The sequence below is a fragment of the Drosophila kikkawai genome, chromosome 3R (assembly GCF_030179895.1).
Source record: "Drosophila kikkawai strain 14028-0561.14 chromosome 3R, DkikHiC1v2, whole genome shotgun sequence".
Taxonomy (NCBI): Eukaryota; Metazoa; Arthropoda; class Insecta; order Diptera; family Drosophilidae; genus Drosophila; species Drosophila kikkawai.
The window spans coordinates 8,041,963-8,064,309 of record NC_091731.1 but is presented as its reverse complement, the minus strand read 5'-3'; the positions used below and the strand labels follow the sequence as shown (position 1 = coordinate 8,064,309).

The 22,347-nt window shown below is 44.1% G+C and overlaps 3 protein-coding genes across 4 annotated transcripts in view; 1 reads left to right on the top strand and 2 right to left on the bottom strand.

The window, feature by feature from the left end:
* The first annotated feature begins 917 nt into the window (after positions 1-917).
* On the top strand, positions 918-11,575 carry Dh44 (diuretic hormone 44). The gene is made up of 4 exons (XM_017178930.3): positions 918-1,208; positions 4,096-4,282; positions 7,996-8,121; positions 9,809-11,575. Exons 2-4 carry the CDS (start codon positions 4,097-4,099, stop codon positions 10,481-10,483), a joined length of 987 nt encoding a protein of 328 aa, XP_017034419.1. The 5' UTR covers positions 918-1,208; position 4,096; the 3' UTR covers positions 10,484-11,575.
* Fst (Frost) lies at positions 5,951-7,116 on the bottom strand. The gene has a single exon (XM_017178931.2). The coding sequence runs from the start codon at positions 7,105-7,107 to the stop codon at positions 6,277-6,279; it is 831 nt and encodes a 276-aa protein (XP_017034420.1). The 5' UTR covers positions 7,108-7,116; the 3' UTR covers positions 5,951-6,276.
* Positions 11,576-11,955: 380 nt separating the features above from the next.
* Positions 11,956-22,347, bottom strand: part of Dhc1 (Dynein heavy chain 1) — a 33,098-nt gene continuing 22,706 nt past the window's right edge. For both annotated transcript variants that reach the window (XM_017178859.2, XM_017178860.2), the window contains 7 exons: positions 21,843-22,335; positions 21,295-21,484; positions 21,066-21,222; positions 13,104-13,199; positions 12,993-13,049; positions 12,570-12,702; positions 11,956-12,496 (listed from right to left, as the gene is read on the bottom strand). In XM_017178859.2, coding sequence (XP_017034348.1) covers positions 12,243-12,496; positions 12,570-12,702; positions 12,993-13,049; positions 13,104-13,199; positions 21,066-21,222; positions 21,295-21,484; positions 21,843-22,335 — 1,380 coding nt within the window. In that variant the 3' untranslated portion in view covers positions 11,956-12,242. The remainder of the gene's footprint in view (positions 12,497-12,569; positions 12,703-12,992; positions 13,050-13,103; positions 13,200-21,065; positions 21,223-21,294; positions 21,485-21,842; positions 22,336-22,347) is intronic.

The window sequence follows — 22,347 nt, the reverse complement described above, 5'->3', positions numbered from 1 at the left end:
ACGGAAACTAAAAATAAAGTGGGTTTTTTTCTTAAGTTTATCAAACAAATTTTATAGGACTTGAAACAAACCACATACGCATGTACTTATTATTTCGGCCAGTAGTGTAAGTATTTTGTTGATCACGTTCATCACCTGAGTCGATTTGGCCTCTTCCACCCAACTTTGGTATCTCCTTAAAAGATTTTTAGAAAATTGTCCTGAATTGTTTATGTCAAAGGGAGTGAAACGGTTAAAAATCGTATCCGCCATTATAGGAGTGTATATATTGTAAATATATAAAAAAGGTAATACGAACGGCTTAGATTAATATGTCGGGTCCTTAACTCATCTTGTGCCATGGACGTAGGACGTGTGAAGGATTTATGGCGAGCAATTTCACTCACGTCGGGCCACGTTAGCACCATTGACATGACATTGAGTGCTTCTGCTCGTGCACCGGATCCTCGTCAACCGCCACAGAATATGTATGCGCTGTCTGGCTTTAAATCGAACAATTAATGTGCAAATAAAACTCATTAAATATTAATTGAGTTCGATAATTACAGCGATGACGATGTCGACCCGCCGGCAACATGTTGCACGCAACACCTGAACTCGAGCAGCTCCCCACCGTGAATCCGTCAATTCCTTAATACGTTGGCGCACACCTTGGTGATTTATTAGAGGGGTCTAACCCTCTCAGCCTCCTGGCCCCGTGTCCGCCTCTGATTACGCCTCGGCACCCACCCCATCACCATCCTGGCAACATGCCGCACTCGCACGTTTTCATTCATAACTCTTCGGACTCGGTTCCTTCCTCATCGACGACGCTGTCGTGACTCCTCGGATGCAGCACTTCGGGTGGCGCTCGTGGGGCTTAATATAAAAACACGGCGTAATCGCTTGACTCCGTGAGTCCTCCGTTCGTCGTCAGCCTGTTGCGTTCGAGGTTCGATGCTGGCACCACCAGGAATCCCAGAAACACCAGCAAAACCAGCCTCTCCAGCAGCAACAGTTTCAGTTTGAGTTTCAGGATCCCGTTTCCAGTTTTCGGCGCGGTGCGTGAATACATAAAATAAATTGGAAAAGCGAAAGATTAATAGAGGTCACTAATAGCTGCTGAGTTTAGCATACGCGAAGTATCTCGATCATCATAAATCAATCCGTATCCGTCGCGCGTCGCAGATCCATCCACACCGAAATTAGGGACAATTACCACTGACAAGGTGATTTCTTTTTATGTGATATTATTCGAACAACGGGAATAAGGAGACGTCGCTGTTTATATGCTTTCGAGATTGTGGCTTAAACGTTTTTTCCGAGGGAAAGCGCCGAACCATATCAGATTTCAGCCAGAGCACCTCGACGACGGAAAAGTTGTGCAAGTTTTGTACCCAAATGGGGCGAACGTTGATTGATTGCTTAAAAAACGTTTAAGCTAATTAGTTTTCCGTTCTGTATACATTTGTGTGTGTGTGTGTGTGAGTTTCTTTTTAGACGGCTAAGGCACTGTTGCCGGCGGTTTCAGGTAACAACACATCCCGTCATTTAATAGACAGCAAACAGGCTTAGCGAGCGTTGGCGCTCTTGTTGGCAGCGTCGGCAATCACACCTTGGTATTTTCCCCACGCCTCGCCTTACCCCCGATTGATGGCTCTCAGAATTGACCTTCCTCTGGCGCTTTCTTTTATGGCCATAATCAAATCGGATTTAGGGACTTAAGGATTTACGGCCTTTAAAGCTGGCAAAACTTGTCCCCTATGCCGATGCGATGTTCACATGCTGCTCGCTCGTATTTGCATGCGTATGCAAATAGCTCAAGTTGGCATAGATAAGGCATTTTCATTTCCTCGTTTTCTCCCGATTAAACTGGAGGGACGTGCTGGCAAGTAGCCCCGGGCAATCACGATTTCCGTTTCTGAGATATATGACAATGGCTGTCAGGCGGCGCGGCGGTGGCCAATCCTCAGTGGGGCAGGGCAGTTTTATTGCCCTGAATTCCATATTACTTCCACAAAATCAATATTTGTTCAACTTCAAATGTTAGAATTCATTCATTACATTCACCGCCTCTTCTCGGAAACTTCAATCCTCGGCGAAGGCGAGCGCAATGCCGATGGAGAAGGCAAAAGCGAAGGAATTCCCCTCCATTAGGCAGAAAATCGCTCGAGAATCCCAAATTCAATTGCGGTGCAATTTCCGCTGCAACTCCAGCATGGGCGCGGAAACTTTCACATTTCACCCGCATTCAGCCGCTCGCTTATTTGCGATCTATTTTATATGTAGGGGAAATCAATAATAAAACCCATCAGTGGGCCAAAAGTGCGTCCGCCCACGGAGCACTTGAATTTGGCCCGGACTCCGGACTCGCAATTCGCAAATCGTAAATCCTCGTTCAGCAAGTGGCATCTATATGACATGTGATTGCCGGGAGGACTAATGCTGCTGCCATTAGCACTTACTTACACGATGATGTCTAATGCTCCGGCTGACAGGTGGGATCCAATCCTGTCCCCCAGCGCAGAACAAAAGAGCTATGAGACAGGAGATGCGAGAAGTGGGGTGCATTCTGCAGGAGGGGGCTAGTCGAAATCAGGATTCAAAATTCCGCCGTTTGCCCTGCTTTGAGGAACCACAAAAATTCAGATGTTGAATTCCTGAAAAAGGTCACACATTCTGTGTTGCTTTGTGTTGGATAAACATAAAATGAAATGATGGTTTTAAAGGTTCTAATGTAATTTAAATTGTTAGTTAAATCCGCCTGTGTCAAAAGTTAGTTGTTTTCCAACAGTTTGCCTTGATGAAGACGTTTGTAAAACAATGTATTCAATGAAAGGAAGAAATTTTGCAACAGAATCTAGTTACATGGAACAATGGGCAAGAAAGTTTCAAAGTTTAGGTTACGAACATTTGAAAAAGTTGAGTTGTTTTAAGTATGTGCTGTTTTAAATTAACTTAATTTGAGAACGTGCACTTTGTGTGAAAAGATACTTTTTATTTTGTACCAAGTCAAACACTAAATATTCTTTAAATCGCTCAATATACATACATACATATAAGAGGGTAAGTAACACGAAAGAGGGAAATATTTTAAAATCAATTACAAGTATATGTTTAGGTTAGCTACCTGGTGATGCCTCATTTTTAATACGGCACACACTTTTATTGCCGTGTGTATATATTCAGGAGGTCTTAGGTGGTCTTGTCAGCCAAAGCCGTCCCCTAGATAAATGAATGTATTTACGAGAACACGATTTTCTGCAAGCACAGCAGTCTATTTTGGAAATCCAGTGCCCCAGCAACACCTTTAATTTGGCAACAGGAAAGGTACTGCAGATGGCACATAGACGTCGTTGCTTCAAATTTGAGAACCTCATTTCCTCTTCCAAACTTGGCCAGAGTCTGGGGTACATTTACACTCAACTCCCCTGGCAAGCCGATTGAAAAGTCCACAGGGACGTGAGATTGATATGCATATACATTCAGCGTGTACATAAAAACTAGGTTTCAGAAGTACCACATATTTACGTGACCCATAAATTATGAGGAGCACTTCTTGTTGTCAGAATATTGCACATTTTTCACAGGTTAGCTGTCAGCAATTTATTTTTTCATTCCATTCCAGTGGGAGCACCGGCGAGAGGTCAAAGTTTGCGAGCGGCAATGGTCGAAAATGTTCTAGAAATAATAGCCGCACATATAAGCTTAATTTTCCATGCAAATGACCACAGCATCGTGCTGAAAAATTGTGCGCATATTAGATACATAGCTACCCTGCACCGAGTAGGACTTGGCCAACAGTCATAAATATGACCAGCAGAAGTCGAAATAAGGCAGTGCATTTTCCGATTCATTCCGCATACGTGTGATTATGTAGGGATATTAAATGTTAACGAGTATCTCCTCTGCATAAATTAATTGCATTGCTCCCTCAGGAGCTTAGCCACCTATTTTGTTGGCAAAGGTCTTGTATCAATATTTATATTCGATGTTTGCGATAAATTGTGAAGAATAACATACGATTTTTTAAGCCAAACAATTTGCATTACATCCAAATTTGTAAATTGCGCACACACTCATGCGTTTCTGACCTTTTTTCGCCGTTTTTTGCAGAATGATGAAAGCCACAGCGTGGTTTTGTCCGGTGTTATTAACTTTACTGTGTGCCACGAGGCTCGTCTGCACGGCGCAGCGAGGAGGAGCAGGACCAGGCCCAGGACCAGGCGCAGGAGCGGAAGCCGGCGGAAGCGGCCGCACAAACGGATATCCTCTGGACTACACAGATGCACGGAATATACAGGTGCGCTTCGAACGAATATACATATTCCTTCTGTCCCTTCTCCGCTTTGTGACCGACAGCAGTTTTTGCGGCTCTCTGCGAATGTTTTCCGAATGCACACTCAATTATTGGGTCTGCATTCCACGAACAACCGTTTTCGCAGCTCCTTTGACAGACGTCATGCTTTCTGTTCATAAATTGACGCATTGGTCGAGGCATTAAGCCTTGCCGAGGAAGCAAAATGTCAGCGGACATGTCCTTTGCGAATTGCTTGGCGGAAAAAGGTGTAAGAGAGCTCTGCTCTCAGGAGTTCTCGGCTTTAATAGACTACATAATTAACAGTTTACAAATTGGTGGAATTACCTTGGAGAATACTGATCAAATAATCTATACATTTCGATGGTTATAATTTACCAGCTAAGTTTTGGCATTTTTGTGTGATAATCTGAAGTGCCCTTGCCCAAGGAATCCTTTATGGGAGTTGGAAATCTCGTTCCTTCATTTCCGCGAATCCACTTAACACTTTGAATCTCACTTCTAGCTTAATCTTATCTGGGCCATGAGTGCTTCATCCGTGACAAATGCCGCAATGTGAAACTGGTTCGGACCAACAAAAATTAATCGGCAATCTGGCCATAAAATCAATTGCGCTAACACACACGAACATGGCAACACCATTACTTCATGTCCAATGCTTTCAAAACAAATGGAAATTTTCGTCAAGGATTTTGCACGGGCCTCATTAGCTGAACGAAAACACACAACAAGAGAAACATTCTATTTGTGTTGGCCAACTCCCGTTGTTGTCCACAATCAAAACTTTCACTTCTGCTTTTTTGAGAAGTTGTTTGAATTCGGTAAAGTCGATTCTTTGTCCTGCGCAATTTAAATGCCGCGCATGTTTGTTTGTAAATTGTACGATTTAAGTACATCATTTTACAGTCCCTGCCAAATGATATGAGCAAGAGATATACATACAGTGACGAACTAAATTGTTGGCACAGTTATAAAGCTCAATATAGTTATATTATTTTACAAAATACGTGCACTCCGAAATTTTGAAAAAAAATTTACTTACAAGGAGGTTGTAAGACTGCCGCCTAAAAACTCAAGTGTTTTTAATCCAATTGTAATTGTACAATCATCACTTTGGATCTACCATCTACCAGAATTAGAAACTAGTTAAGTTATAGGTGACATTTTGGGAGTTGGAGGTGGTCACCGTGACATTTATCTGCAATCGTAAGGTTTTTTGTTTCCAAACGGTTGTCTTAGCTCAAGTACTTATACCTGTTATCTGTATATACATTTTCAGTTAATTATTTCATTACTCCCAATGACCACTGGTTATTAGACCGCCAGTTTTCGGGCATTGATTAAAGTCAATTATGAAACTTTCCATTTGCATCGCCCAAAATGACGCATAGTGAGCACGAGACGACATGCAGGGTACATATGTATGCTCCGATAAGGGTCGATTTGCCAACTAATCAGTCAAGTAGCAACTCATTGATTGATGTATGTATGTATCTATGTGCGTCAATCAATCAGTTTATCACCGAGATAGAAACACAAAACTAACAATACATTGTCATGGCCACGAAAGCGAAAGTTCAATTGCGCGACAAGTGTTTAATGAGTGCCGATGTTTTACATTTTCATCAGAAGTCGAAGAAATAAAGACATTCATTGCTGAGTAGTTTTGGGCTCTTTTAATTGCTTAGATTATGGAAACTATAAAACTAAATGACGAGTACGTGACAAGTTCACTTAACGTTCCTTAAATGAGGTACCAAATTAGTCCTATAAATAGCTAACATGTGATTTTTGGCCGAAGCACCGAGAATAATTTAGTTACAATAGTTTAATATTTGATCCGTTCCGCGCTATAAAACTTGTTGAAAAACATCCTCAAAAACGCTGAGTCGCAATATCTTAATTATTTTGTTCAACAATTTTTATAGCGCAAGTCCGAAGCTCTTGAGGAATCCTAGCTTTGTAGTAAGACCAAGATCCTAGACAATGGCGTCGATGGTGGTCTCTTCAGGAACATCGGTGGTTGACTGTTCGGGAGCCTGGGTCGTTGAATCCTCAGGCTCTTCGGGAGCCTGGGTTGTGGAGTCCTCGGGCTCTTCGGGAGCCTGAGTCGTGGAGTCCTCGGGCTCTTCGGGAGCCTGAGTCGTGGAGTCCTCGGGCTCTTCGGGAGCCTGAGTCGTGGAGTCCTCGGGCTCTTCAGGGGCCAAAGTGGTCTCTTCAGCTGAACCGCTACCTTCTTCGGGTTCCGTGGTGTTTTCTTCTGGAGCCTCCGATGTTTCGGGGTTTAGTGTGGTGGACTCTTCCGGATCTTCGGGGGACCGTGTGGTATCTTCTGAAGATCCGCTGCCGTCCTCTGAGTCTGTGGTGACTTCTTCCGGGGCCTGAGTAGTAGAGTCCTCTGGAGTTTCGGGGGCCAGTGTGGATTCCTCGGCGGGATTAGTCACTTCCGTGGTGGAAGCAATGTTCTCCTCCGTTGGTGGGGGTGGTGGCGGCGGCGGGCGATGACCGCCGTGTCCGTGGCCATGTCCATGGCCATGGTTGTTTCCATGACCGTTGCCCTGCCCGTGTCCATGGTTATTTCCTCCGTTCCACTGACCCTGACCATGACCATTGCCATTCCATTGACCCTGGCTGTTACCGTGACCAGCATTCCAGTGGCCGGAGCCTGCCTTAACCGCCTCCGTGTCATCCGAGCCCCAACCGAATCGCCTGATCCAGTTTCCGCCAAAGTTTCCGAACCAACCGCCGTTCGGCCGGCCCACGGCCACCGCCACAAGGGCCGTCAATACAAGGAGCGTTAGAACCTTCATTTCGCAAGTGTTTCGAGTGTACTACCAGCCACTAGGTGGGAGCATTGCTTTTATAGAGCTCCGATAACCAGAGGGTCCACTCACTGCCAGACGCCGCGACCACACATTGGCGTCCCTATCTAATCGCTAGCATGTCTGATAGCCAGACAAACAAAAATCGTAATTATCATATTTATCTGAGCATGATTTCTGGATCGGTTGTTTACGCCGGCCGCCCGCCCGAACTTAGATATGCAAATTCTACGAGTGGGCTTAACTCAGCTTCCGAGAATTAGCTGGAGAGCTGAACTCTTCCCTGGAAAATATCATAAACCTGGACTGAGCTCAGGTTAGATTTGAGCGATTATCTTTACGATCCAGAAACAGTTCCCTGAAATCGCGAAAAGAAATTGCAGTCGGCGTTGTCATGCCCCATTATTAAATTAGAGTATCAGGTGTTTTCTGGTCTCGTCAACAGCTCCTACCTCTCAACTGCTTTTCAGCTGTGACTCACAAAATTTTTTGAAATTTTCCATTTTATCTGCGCGAAGGGCTGTTATCGCCAAAAAGTCCGATTGTTCATCGCGGAAAAAACGTAGAACAATAACTGCGATAAGATTCCAAGATTGATTTTGAACGATTATTTCCCAATGTGGGAAAAACAAGGGGTGATGTAAGCCTGTTTATAGGGTTGCCCTCAAGATTGCCCTTACCCGACCGCCCTCGATGCTAATAATCCGTCGGAGGTTTTATTTCCCATCAACGCCCAAGAAAAACAACTCGGTGCGCAAAACTGTTTTTGAAAATAGGACCTAAAACTTTTTGCATTACCTGGCCACGATTTTATTATGTGATGCGCCAAGAAGTTGGCAGTAAATGTAAATGTCTGTACATATTCTCCCCGTCCAGGATGACTTTCTGCTCGCCGCCAAGCGGAACAAGCCGTCGCTGTCCATTGTCAATCCCCTGGATGTGCTGCGTCAGCGGCTGCTTCTGGAAATCGCACGCAGGCAAATGAAGGAGAACTCCCGCCAGGTGAGTACAAGGGGTGTGTAGGAAGTAGGGTGTGGGGAAGGGTGTGCGCCCAAGGTGATGGCTGCAATAGAGCAATAGAAGGGGCCTTGCTGACCACTTTGCGCGTATTTTTAATAAAAGGTAAGGAAAGGAAAACTTTGGCCGCAAGACAAACGGAAAACAATTCTGCTGAAAGGCGAGGAGTGAGTAATTCGGCGGGAAACGATGCGCAAATGAAAATGAAGCGGCTAATCAAAACTAGAATGTCTAATGAGAAATACTTTCAAAAAGCCATAAAGAACGCGCAGCTGCACAAAGTTTTTTAATTCCTCCTCGCCGGGCTGGCAAGCGCCAGTTCCATAAATATTCCATGGACTATCAGGGCGAGGAGGCCGCCGCCGCCGCCGCCAGTAGGGATTGAGGAGCCCACATAGTCGCTCCGGCAAGGTAAACAAGATCAAATCCCAAGATGGAGCCCAAACAGGGCTTAAGCACTTCGCCCAGAATATATATGCAGCGCCCAAAACAAAACCAACGTTGCGTATGTGTAACACAAATATTTTGGCTCGGCAACAAAGCGAGTTTATTTGGTTACCAAGCGCTCCGAGCCCCAAGGCGGAACGGAATACAAAAGACAAAAAAAGGAAAAAAAAAACATAAGAAAAAATCAAACGTTTTAATGCGAGGAATTCGAACAATTTGCCTTGATAGCCGCCTAGCCTCACCTTTTGGCCCCACGTTGAATTTCCGTTAAAGAGGGTCGATGCGGTGGCGATGGATGAGCACACACTGCCGAGCCCATTCACACACGCCGAGATAACAATATTGATTTGTCAAAGGGTTTTATAAATTAATCCATGCATCCCAAAAGCAATTTGAATTGGTGAAAGATGAGGACCGAACACAGGTATGATATTCTCCTCCCCCCGCCGCACATGCTTTAAGAATCCTGCAGGGAGATTTACTGCCAGAAGGGAAATTTGGATTGGCATTGTCCGCCTTAAAGGAGCACACATCGACGAGGTCTGAATAATGCAGTGAACGATAAGCAGGCACGAGTAAAAATAGAAACGTTTACCTTATATTCTGAATTAGCTGAACGGAACTGAACCCAATGTCAGCCCTAATTAAATACATTTCCAGGCACCAGTCTCATTAAATTATAGAGAAAATTAAAGCCTTTTAAGGAATTAATTGGATTCATGCGATCAAATAATTAAACACTGCAAAGCCACTCGAATCGCTAACTTGAGCTCCAGCACTGAAATCCACGAATATCCATCTAGGAATGCAAACAAAGAACCCCTTGAGAGTCCTGAAGATGGGTTGCCGGTCAATCAAAACCAAAATAAACTCAACTGGTAGCTTTAAACAGGACATTCGAGGTTCAGAGCAAAGGTGTTGAAGAATAAGTGTGCTAAGGACCGACTCTCAAGTAATTAAATAAAATGGCCCGTGAATTGCGAATCAAATTGCAACCTTAATCACATTTGGAGTGTGGTCGACCAATATATGTGTGCGCCAATCTCGTTTGGCTGGTCCTCTGTTAAGGGAGATCCTTTTGGGAATGGAAATGGGAATAGCAGGGGGCTCGGAGTGGAAATCGGTGTGGGTGTGGGAATGGGAAGAGGGTTGATAGCAGCACTTTGTCGCCCATTTTATACAGAATTTGTTGTGACCCCATATTGCTTCTCTTGCACTCACACAGGTCGAACTCAACCGCGCCATCCTCAAGAACGTGGGCAAGCGAGTGCTCCTGCGCCCAGGTCCCAAGGTAAGCAGCCGCTATCGCCAGCAGTGGCCATCCGAGCGGGAACTGGAGCTGGAGCGCGACCTGGAGTGGGGGGAGCCGAAGGAGCTGCATCAGCAGGAGCAGGAGCAGGAGCCGCCACAGCAGCACCAGTTGAGTCGACAACAGCTGCTCTTGCCCTGGCAGCATTTCCCCAGCCAACTGTGGAATTACGTATGGCCGCAGTCTCCGTCACAGTTTGCCGACTCAACACGGACCCAGTCCCTACCAGGACAGAAGCAGTTGCTCAGCTATGCGAAGAAATCTCTGGACGTGGTCGGAATGGGACTGGCATCCAGGCATCGGACCAACGGAAATGAAGCTGCTAACGAAACGAGCCAAGAACACGAGAACGAAGCTAGTAAAACCTCGGCGAGATATGCGGGAGACGAGGAACAGGATGACGACGATAACGACAACGACACCGACTCCGAGGCGGGACTAGGGGGGTTCGGGTCCAACTGGGCCAACGAGGAGGCAGCTGGAAGTGGTCGTGGACGCGGCCGTGGAGCTGTCGGTGCGGTCAATGCAAACGACCGCCTGCCCTGGACCTTTCCCTATCGCTTTCACAGGGGCCAGCATAATGTTAACTAATTGAGCGGGATCGAGCTGCGAGTAAGGATACACAGATGCAGATACAGATACATTAACAGATACAGACACAGATACTGAGGCCGACAGCTAGTGGTATGTATTAGACAGCTAATTGCAAATTGACGGTTCCTAATGGCAGGCGGCAGGCAGTGTTGTGTGTGCACATACTCCCTCGATGACGAACTTACTCCCACGTTGCTACGTTGCTAGATGTATTCGCATTTGAATTCTATATTTTATCGAAAATAACCAACGGTGTATGTAACGATTTATGCTACCTCTCTCACAGATACTGTTGAAAACAAGCCCCCCGATTCACAACACACCCTTCTAAAAAGCATTGTTCCTGCTGGCACTTACTTACAGCGACCGAGGCGCGAAGGATATGCACCTAAGTGCATGCGTATTTGATAGTGATCTATGTGTAATTTGGGTAATTATTTAAACGACTGGCGTTCGTTATGCAGTATTGTCCTGTCGAAGGCGTTTTCATATTTGGTTTACTTTGTCCGCGGGCGGAAATAGGTTCTTTTCTACCTCTCTTTCACTGCTTTTAATTACGCAACACAAATGCTCAAATAGAATTAGCATAATGCGGAGTTGGTATGCACAGCTCCTCTGTTTTATTTGCGGTGCCAGTTTAATCCACAGTCGGTCACTATTGAGTTTATGTCGTCAAAGGAAAGCAAGGGGTTCAAGTCTTAGGAGATACTTAGGAGACAAATGGTTCTAAATCATATACGAATTACGATTTTATCCCTACTTACTACCCAGTACAAGCAAGCTAATAAATACTTCGATACATGAATACGCCACGTGTTGTGTAAATGGACAAGGAATTTACCAAGCAAGTTAATTAAACATTTAAAAGTTACGTTCTGTACATTGCTAAATTTAATACAAACAATTAATTTCTATGTGTATGTAAATAAAATCCAATCGAAGCTAATGAAATTCCAAAAAGAAAAATCAAACGAACAAATTATATATTATACAAAAAATTATATGTATGTATGTACGAATATATACTTCTTAAAAAACAAACAAACAAAATCGAAAATAAAAATCATGAGGCATTGACATGACATTCAATTACAAAGCCGTCCGCTTAATTAACTTTCCTCGGGACTCAATTCTGTGGGAATTGTATTCATATTTATGATGGCAGAGGGTCCGGTCGAAACGGGAGATTCGATAAATACAAGGGTCTCCGAAGCCACCTTTAATCAATACTTGGGACAATCCTGCTTACCTGGGTCTTTGTTTAGACGTCTGCAACAGGCAGGGAGTGACGTTTCTCGTTTCCCTTACAGGGTACCAAAAAATATATATCTGCTGGTCTCCAACTGGGATTATATTGGGCATTTCAGATAAGTTCACATGCTCGAAGCTCTTTATTGAATCGCTACTCACACACATATTGCAACTCTCTACGGATATTGTGCGCTTTTGGACCCCTCCTTGGACGGATTTGTAAAAATGGATAACAGCTAATAATTGTGCTGGCGGTGCTCTGTGCTCCCGAGTGCAAACAGTTTGCCTCGCCCGAGGGCTTAATTAATAACGTTGTATTTGCGCCGGATTACACGAAACTTTAACGTCCGCCCACCGAAAAACAAAAAAGATAATTATCACAGCGCCATTAGGAGCCCCACTCACGTACAGCCGTTGACATGATGGCAAACAATGGCACGGACGCAAAAAGTGACCGGGACAGGAGCGGGACCAAGACGGACTGGGACTGGGACATGGGGTTCGTTCACTTGATGTCACAGAGCAGGGCCACGCCGCGCAGGGTCCAGTGCTTGGGATTGAACTCGGTCTCGAAATCAATCGAGCCCACGTACTTGAGGTCGGTGCGCTGGGGCTTGCGGTAGATGGGGCACTCGTACAGCTTGGGATCCTTGCCGGCCGTCGTGTTTATCGCATATATATAGATGACGGGCATCTGCTCGTAGAGCACCTTCATCTTGGATTCAATCAGCCGGCCGCTGCGGCGATCCAGCGAGGCCCCTGAAAAATTAAGGCAGGTAGGCATCAATTGAAGGCGCCTCAAGTAAGTACAGGGGAAAGGCAGGAAACTCACCCTCGAGGAAGAGGCCGTGCACATACACACCCTCAGTGGGGTACTCGCTGATGTCCTCACGGTTGTAGCGCGTTATTTGATTCTGGAGCACCACCGAGTCCAATGCCCAGCCTTTGTGGGCTCGCGTCACCTCCTAGGAGACAGCGGATTCAAGTGTGTCGCCGCAGACATGTAAAGAAGAAAACCGAACCTTTAATGTGGAGCGAATCAGATACGTCAATCAGGAATAGAGGTTTTAATGGCATACAGAAGGTACTCTTCCGAAGGATGTATGTTTGACAAAAGAATATCGATTCCCGGCTAAGCGGCGATTTGTATTCACATCCTGTTTTTCTTATTAAACAACCAGGCACCGTAGCCCGTAAGTGCAAATCGCAACAGGACCAATGTTTGTGCCCACACCCAGGAGCTGCAGCTTCTTACCTGTCGCATGGCTGTTAGGAAGCCTTGGGGATTAAAGAAGCCCGTCATCCAGAACACCTAGTTAATCATAATTTACATTAGAAAGCTGCACAATGCTCAGTGTCCACTCACCTTGGGGCGATCCGTGGATATCCAGGTACGGAACTGGCCGTTCCGCTCCAGTAACTCGGTGTACCAGAAGCCCAAAGTGGTGGACTCCCAGGATATCTGCAAGTGACGTTGACATGACATTATCGTGTTGGCCAGATTCAGAAACAAGCAAACAATTTAATATTGCACGGCTAGAATGACTAAACGCAATTTTTGGACAGTAAGATAAGTAAGTCTTGGTCCTCGGAAATTGACACGGGCTCTGAAGGATGAGGGACGTGTTATGGTTTCGTGGAAGAGTTTGTGCATCACATAGAAGGGCGTCTTCTCCGTAGTCGAAGCACAGTCTTCCAAAAAGCGTTCTTTTGTCTAATGGGTTGTTAACCCTTGGGAAGCCGTTTTATTTTGGACATCAAAAACACACCTGAACCAGACAGGAAGCTTAATTTCGGCTAGCCGAAGTTTTTCAGTTGAAAAGAAAAACTAGCAGGATAACATGATATAAAAATTTGAATTTGATCAATTAAAAACAATATTTAAAAAATCAGATAAAATAGGTATATCTCAGGGTTGAAATATAAATGTAGGATTTGAAACAGGCGGGTTTCCCTCGCGGCACACTCGAAGCGGTTTAAGCTATCTGGCAACGCGAGGTCAGGACGATATTGAAGTAATTCTCGATAGTTAGAATAAGCAGAATTAAGAAAATGGAAGATGCCATGTTTTGTCATCACTAGATCGTCGAGAGAGAAAAATAGGAGGTCGTGAAATAAGAGCTCGTGCAAACTAAAAGAAAAGAACATTGTAAAATTAATCTAAGCACTTATGTTTAAACCAAATCCCACAAATAAAATCATTGTATTGAATATTAAATTCCTACAATTTGGGGGCTCAACCGGGATTTAACCCAAACATCAAGTGCCAGACAATTGGAGAGTGCTGAAGTGCGTTTTCACACACAACTACAGATGAACAAAAATTGCGAAGTGTGGTGAAATTGCAACTGAAACGAGGCAGTTTGTGAAACGAGGCAACGCTGGAGAGCAACATTGTCAATGTGTGAGCGCTTTTGAGACGAGCTAGAAGACACGCAAAGGAGACGCATGTGGAAGTAGCGGCTGAAGTCCAGAGGCAGTGCGTCAATTATCGTCAGAGCGGCAGTCTGAGATCGGGCCGGTCACGGAAAACTGAAGTTTGCAAAGGCTGATCTGTGGAAGGCGTTGGGAGCAGCGTAAGGCAGAGGCGAGCGGAGCAAGTCAGGTGCGTGAGGCAGGGACTGGACAAGCAGAGACAACGGAGGTGAATCTGGAGCAGGCAGATCATCGTGGAAGAGCACAGGCGGACAAGCAGAGACAACGGAGGTGAATCTGGAGCAGGCAGATCATCGCGGAAGGGCACAGGCGGACAAGCAGCGACAAGCACAAAAAGTGACGCTAACTGGAGCAAGCAGATTTGGCGTTCAAGCAGTTGGCAAGTAACTGGTGGAAGGCGAGACAGGCGGTCAAGCAGTCTCGAAAGCAGTGCATCGAAAGAGGTGCAAAACGTTAAGGCTAAGAAGATCTAATTGGAAGTGGCTGAGAAGCAGTGTTAAGCAGACTGTATGTATAAAATTTGAACAGAACTGAACGTAAGAACAACTGAAACGTAAGAAATTCTTAAAATCTTGAAAAAACATATTGTTATTGTTAAGCTAATATCAATTATTGTAAACATTTCAAAATGCAGCTCGAAGAAATAATGGTTATGAGATGCGAAGATTTGCGCGCGAAGCTAGGAGAGTTGAATTTAGTCACAACCGGTAGAAAGCGCGATTTACAGGATAGGCTTCTTGCTCACTTTAATATTCGTGATGAGGATGAAAACAGCGATTCAGAAATCGAATCTGTAGCTACCGCTCTCGATCGTACAATGCCGGAAATGCCGAAAAGCCGTTCTATGTTCACTCTTAAAGATGTAGAAGGCAGTGTAACAACTTTTGCAGGAACAGGTAGCCCAGATGTTGACCATTGGATTCAAGAGTTAGAAGAATGTGCTTTAACCGTTGAGTGGAATCAGCTTCAACTATTTATTTACTCTAAGCAGTTGCTCAGTGGAGCTGCTAAATCGTTCATTCGCAGTCAGGTTAATATTCGCAATTGGGATTCTCTCAAAACAGCTTTGCGCAGGGAATTTGCAGTTAAAATATCGTCGGCTGAGGTGCATCGCAAGCTAGGTCAGCGGGTGCAAGCAAAAGGAGAAACTCTTCAGGAATATTTGTATGCGTTGATGGAAATTGCTAAGCCAGTCAATTTAGACGAAGAGAGTTTAATCGAATACTTCGTGAAGGGAGTGCCAGATGCGAAGGCAAACAAGATCATGTTATACCAGGCCAAAACTATAAGGGATCTGAAGGAGCAGATCGAAGTCTACAAGAAAGTCCGTGGCACTTTCAAGGGATCATTCAAGAATGAGCAGCGTACAGCTGAGACGGAAGGATCGAAAGGTTTTGTTTCGAAACCTGAATTTGTGCGAAAATGCTTTAAGTGCGGAGATCCGTCCCACTTAAAAAGGGATTGCAAGAAGAAGGACAATTTCAATTGCTATCGTTGCGGACAGCCAGGTCATCGTGCTGCACAGTGCAAGGCCGAACTCGAGGTAAAGCAAGAGAGTAACACTAATGCTATTCACTTGGAGAGCGCAGCCACGAAACCAAAAAGCGAGTTTACAGCTTCCGGCCTTGAACTAAAAGTTGTAAAGCATCCCGTTGTTCAATTTAAAGGACTCGTCGACACAGGTGCAGATCTATGCTTGATGCGCAGGAACATTTTCCTCAAGATAGGCAGCAAACTTCTCACTGGAAGAGAGAAATGCTTGACTGGAATAGGCGAGAGTCAGGTATTGACGTTTGGAAGTATAATCCTACCAGTTGAAATAGACAATATCGAAATGGAAGTAGAGTTCCACGTAGTTCCGGAAGAAGACATGGGTTTTGACGCAATTTTGGGCAGAACTATTCTTGACATTGTGGACATGAAAGTTACTAAAGAAGGCACCGAGTTTTTGCGTCGAAACGCATCCAGAAGTATCGATGAAGAGCAGAGCAACATAGATACCGAGTTTTTACAAGAGTTTAGGGGCATGTGTGCAGAACAGGTGGCAGTTTCAGGTCAAGTTGATTTGTCGCATTTAGATCAATCTCACGTGGTCGAGGTCAAGAATTTGATTGAGGAGTACGTAGCCGAACGCAATGTAGACGCACCAGTACAAATGAAAATCATTCTGAAGGACGAGATACCTGTTTATCAGCATCCACGGCGCTTACCTGTCTGTGACCAGAAAACAGTGGACGATCAAGTTAAGGAGTGGCTTTCAGAGAAGATAATCCAACCGAGTACCTCGGAATATGCGTCGCCAGTAGTTTTGGTATCCAAGAAAAACGGAAAGAAGCGTCTATGTTGTGACTATCGGAAGCTAAACGAAAAGATTATACGAGACAATTTCCCTATGGCTCATATGGAGACCGTTCTGGACAAGCTGCAAGGATCCAAAATATTCACCACTTTGGATCTAACCAACGGTTTCTTCCACGTTCCCATTGAACCAGGTTCTCGAAAGTATACCTCATTTGTAACTCAGTCAGGACAGTTCGAATTCCTTTATGTTCCGTTTGGCATATCGAATTCGCCTGCGGTTTTCACCAGATTTATCATGGCAGTTCTAAGAGAGCTCATTGCTACCAATGTTGTCGTTGTTTACATGGACGACGTAATTATTCCCAGCCAGGATATTAAAGAAGGACTTGCTAAGTTGAAAGATGTGTTAGAGGTCGCTTCTAGAAACGGTTTGCGTATCAACTGGAGTAAATGTCAAATACTGAGCAACAGAGTACAGTTTTTAGGCTACATCATTCAGAGTGGAACTATCACTCCAGGTCCTGAGAAAATACAAGCTGTGAAAGAATTTCCCGAACCGCGAGACAAGAAAGGTATTCAGAGATTCCTAGGACTGACGTCCTATTTTCGAAAATTCATTAACGGATACGCTTCCATTGCCAGGCCCTTGTCGGATTTGCTGAGAGGTGATTTTAAGTATGAATTCGGGGAGAAACAACGATTGGCGTTTGAAAAGCTGAAGACTGCTCTCATCAGTGAACCAGTCCTGAAGCTGTACAATCCAAATTTACAAACAGAAATTCACACAGATGCTTCTAAGCACGGTTTCGGCGCTGTTTTATTGCAGAAAGATCCAGAAGACAGTTCCTTTCACCCAGTTCAATACATGAGCCGCAAAACTTCACCATTTGAAGAAAAATACGATTCGTACGAGCTGGAGGTGTTGGCTATTATTGGAGCTCTAGTCAAGTGGCGTGTTTATGTTTTGGGCATAAAGTTCACAATTGTTACGGACTGTAACGCATTCAAGATGACAATGAACAAGAAGGAAGTTCCTCTTCGTGTCGCACGGTGGGCGTTGTATTTGCAGGATTTCAACTACAAGATTGAGCATCGTTCAGGGACGCAAATGAAACATGCTGATGCTCTGAGCCGAGCTTCGTGTTATTTCTTATCAGACTCTGCAACACATCGTCTAAAAGAAGCTCAAGTTAAAGATGAGTGGACTCAAGCAGTTAGGAGCCTTGTGGAAAAGGATTCTTACCAGGATTTCTACATTCAAAACGACGTTCTTTTCAAAGACCCAAATCGCGAACTACTTGTTGTACCTTCGGCCATGGAAAATGAAATAATCCAAAACGCGCATAATCAAGGACATTTCTCAACTAAAAAGACACAGGATCTCATCGAAAAGTCTTACTTCATTCCCAAGTTAAAAGAGAAGGCAGAGCGAATAGTCGAAAATTGCATCAGATGCATAATCGTAAATGCCAAAGCAGGAAAAAGGGAAGGGTTTTTAACTCCCATTGACAAAGGTGAGCTACCATTTGTCACATACCACATCGATCACGTCGGGCCAATGGAGATGACGACCAAACGCTACAATCATATCCTTGTCGTAGTTGATGGCTTTTCTAAGTATGTGTGGCTCTACCCAACTCGTAGCACTGGTGTCGAAGAAGTCTTAACTTGCCTGGAAAAACAAGCTGCACACTTTGGTAACCCGTTTCGCATAGTAAGCGACAGAGGCACAGCTTTTACCTCTCTAGCGTTCAAGGAGTATTGCGAGTCGAACAACATTCAGCATCTGCTTATAGCGACAGGCGTACCGCGCGGGAATGGCCAAGTCGAAAGGATCCACAAGATCGTTGTACCAATGCTGGCAAAGCTGAGCTATGAAAGCCCGTTTGCATGGTATAAATACGTTGGAAGAGTTCAGCAGATTATCAATAGCACTGAGCCGAGAAGCACAAAGATCACGCCGTTCAAGCTTTTAACAGGAGTGGAGATGCGACTGACTGATTTCGCCGAACTGAGAGATTTAATGCAGGAGCTCATAGTGAAAGAGCTGGATGAAGAAAGGGAGAAGTATCGTCAAACGGCAAGAGACAACATAAAGGCGGTACAGGAGGAAAACAAGAAATCGTTTGATTCAAAAAGAAAACAAGAACGAGTTTACAAAATCAATGACCTAGTGGCGATAAAGAGAACCCAGTACGGAGTCGGATTAAAGCTTAAGGGAAAATTCTTAGGGCCATACAAGATAGTTGCTGTAAAGGAGCATGGAAGATATGAGGTAGAACGCATTGGAGATACAGAGGGTCCGTTTAAAACATCAACAGTTTCTGAATTTATGAAGCCATGGTCAGGTCCATTCGAGGCGAATGAACAGTCAGGAGGGCCGAATGTAGGATTTGAAACAGGCGGGTTTCCCTCGCGGCACACTCGAAGCGGTTTAAGCTATCTGGCAACGCGAGGTCAGGACGATATTGAAGTAATTCTCGATAGTTAGAATAAGCAGAATTAAGAAAATGGAAGATGCCATGTTTTGTCATCACTAGATCGTCGAGAGAGAAAAATAGGAGGTCGTGAAATAAGAGCTCGTGCAAACTAAAAGAAAAGAACATTGTAAAATTAATCTAAGCACTTATGTTTAAACCAAATCCCACAAATAAAATCATTGTATTGAATATTAAATTCCTACATAAATTAGAAATATATGGGCATTTCCAGGATGGAAATTGTTACTTGTACTAATTGCATTATAAAAAAAAAAAGTATTGCGGACTTGTCGTTTTAAAATTATTTAAAAACAAGAAAGGAAGCTAACTTCGGCACGCCGAAAATCGGACAACTATATCATATAGCTGCCATAGAAGCGATCCGTAGATGTAGAGAAAATTTAAAGCTGGGAATGTATAACTGTAACTGTCAAACTGTAAACGTAATAAGTATAGGTAAAATCTTATGAAACTCTGTTTAGTGTCTGTTTTCGGCATTATAATTTATAATATAAATATGAAAACCAATCTGCAAGGGTATACAAACTTCGGCGTGCCGAAGTTAGCTTCCTTTCCTTTTTTCTTTTCTTTTCTTTTAATTAGAAACAACAGATTGTATTTAAAAATACATTTTTAGAAGTTTAGACCTACTTCATTTCGGGTAATGACAATAAGATAAGTTTTGGAATCGCAAATGGTACAGAGAAAATGTAAGTCCAAGAAGCTTAAAAATTAATAGTTAATCAACGGCTTGCTTATCTGTCTTTCTATTTTTTATTAGTTTATTTTTGATACAAAAATGCTAAATACACAAATGCTAAATGCAAAACTGTAAGCCAATAACGAATATGAAATAAATAAGAACGAAAGGCAAAGGCAGCACGAGTCGCGAGTTTCGAATCAAACATTTCAAAACGAAAACAAATATATGCCGTTAATTAATAGTATTCTTTAAACTTACATATTATTATAAGAAGATACATTTTTAGACTTTTAATTTTTAGACATTTTCTGGAAATGTCCATATATGTTGGACAGAAGGATATGGCAACTTTCATAACATTTCATTTGACTTAATATTTGAAATAATTAAATATTTTTGAGGACTAGGGGGGAGACTCTTTATAACTCGAACATCAGTATATATTTTTAAACAAATTAAAAAAAAAATGTTTTAATTGTTTTGTATAATATGACAGTTGTTATTTAAATATCCCCTTTTATACCTTTTATGCCCTTACTAACTCTTGCAACGTGTGCGATTTGGACCCTTTTTTGAAATTTTTTCTGTAGAGCGCTGACGGCATAAAACCTTTTTTTGTAACTATATTGTAATTTATAAAGTAAAGAAGAAATCTTCTTGATCAGTGGGATATACGTGGTTTCTAGATAAATACATACCTATATTTGTATATATATATTTGTATGTTATATTATATATAAAATTCCACAACTGAAATGAATGAAACCCCCTTAATCAATAAAGTTTGAGAGTAATGGCAGGCCCTAGAGCGCTTTAAAAGCATTCTGTCATTCAAAAACATTCTGAATATGAATAATCCACTTTTTTTGATTAGCGATTTGGGGCTTTTGGCCTCACTTATATAATATTATATTATTATAATATACGAAATCCTTAAGATTGCTGTCACCGATTTGGGTAGATCTGGGTAAGTCTCTTACATACAGGCAGACCGACATGACTAAATCGACATGGCTAATGCTGATAAAGACTATATGTTTACACTTTAAGCATTGTAATTGTTCGTGAAGTAGTTTTAAGAGAAGAATATTTCTGTGAAGAGACTCGTATCAAAGAGGTCTGAGGTTAAAGTTTTATGTTCAACATTTTTGTGTCCTTGTGGGCAGTATTCAGCGTATTTTCTATTATTGTTTGTGGGTTCTAGCTTTGCTGCCCCAAACGCTTTCACGCATAATTAACAAATACCCGAACATGAAAGGCCCCCAAAAAAAATATATTTTCTCCTGGCAGAAATCAATTGTACAATTTCCATATTTAATGTCGGCGAATATTTCGCCCTCCCTTTAAAAGGTGCTCTGGAATTTTGACGTGGACGCTGTGAATAAATATAAATATCTGGAGCACTAACCTTCATCCAGGTCTCGGGAATGCGGGCATCGTACATCGCGTCCAGTGACTCCTTCAGCGCCGGACTCATCACGATGGTGCCGTCGATGGCCAGCTTGAGGTCACAGAGGCAAGTGTGGACGCGCTTGATGACCCGTTGCATGCGATCTATTTCCTGCCTGCAATTACATCATTACAACAGTCGCCCCGTCGCCAGTTGCCTATGCTGCCCTATGGGCAGGGGTACTCACCTGAGAAAGATATTCATGGGCAGGAGGATGCCCATCCGGTTGAGATTCTCTCGCACCTCGTAGGCGTTGTATTGGGCGGGCAGCTTGCGCAGCATGTCGTCCGCCAGCTGGTAGACGATGCTCTCCCGGGTTTCGCCGCCCCCGCCGCCGCCTTCCTTGGGCTGCACGCTGAGGATGGTGTCGAGGATGCCTGGCGGTGTAAAATCAGAAATAAACAATCAAGGATTATTGGGGGTCATTGAATATGGTAATGCTCAGGTGGGTTGCCGATTGGATGGGACCGCAAAACAGGGTTCATAACCGAGCACGCGGCGGCAAAAAAAGACCACGAAAATATTCGGTTTATTGATTTCACACACATTCAAGGGGGCAGCATGCCGGCATTGATTATGCAATAGGGCTTTACTTAAATCGGGCACATTGATAATTTATGACCTGCTCTCGCTCTCGCTGCGTGTCCATCAGCGCCATTAAACTATAAATAAGGGATTCTGCGTGGTGGTCGATTGGGGAATCAGGCGTCCGGAACCAGGCCTGCACTCACTCACCTTTGGCCGAATTGATTTGGTACGTGATGTCGGCATTGGAATGCAGGCCGAACACCTCCGGGGTGTCGTAGGCCGGCAAGCTGTTGATGTAGTCGATAAAGCCTTGGAGGGACTTGGTCGTAGGCACCTTGTAGCCCTTGTAGAACTCGAACGCGTTCGAGAGGAGCTGCTCGCAAAACCACACCGAGGTGAAAGTGGTCAGGAGGCGCTTGTCGAAGTCATCCGTCACCCGGCCGCCGTACTGCACCTCGCCAATCATGTAGACGAGCGTTTGCCAAGAGACGCCCTTCTTGGGATCCATTTCGTCAAGATGGTTCTGGATGAACTGGACGCTGGCGGCGAAATCCGCCTGGTTGAACTCGTAGGGGATGTTCCAGCCGAGCGGGCCGAACTTGCGCCGCTCCTGGACGATGGTGTGCAGGAAGGCCACTGTGTAGAGCAGCGGGGGCCACTGGGAGGCCGAGGTGTAGTCAAGGAAGTCCTGGGTGAACGACTGGGCCCGTGC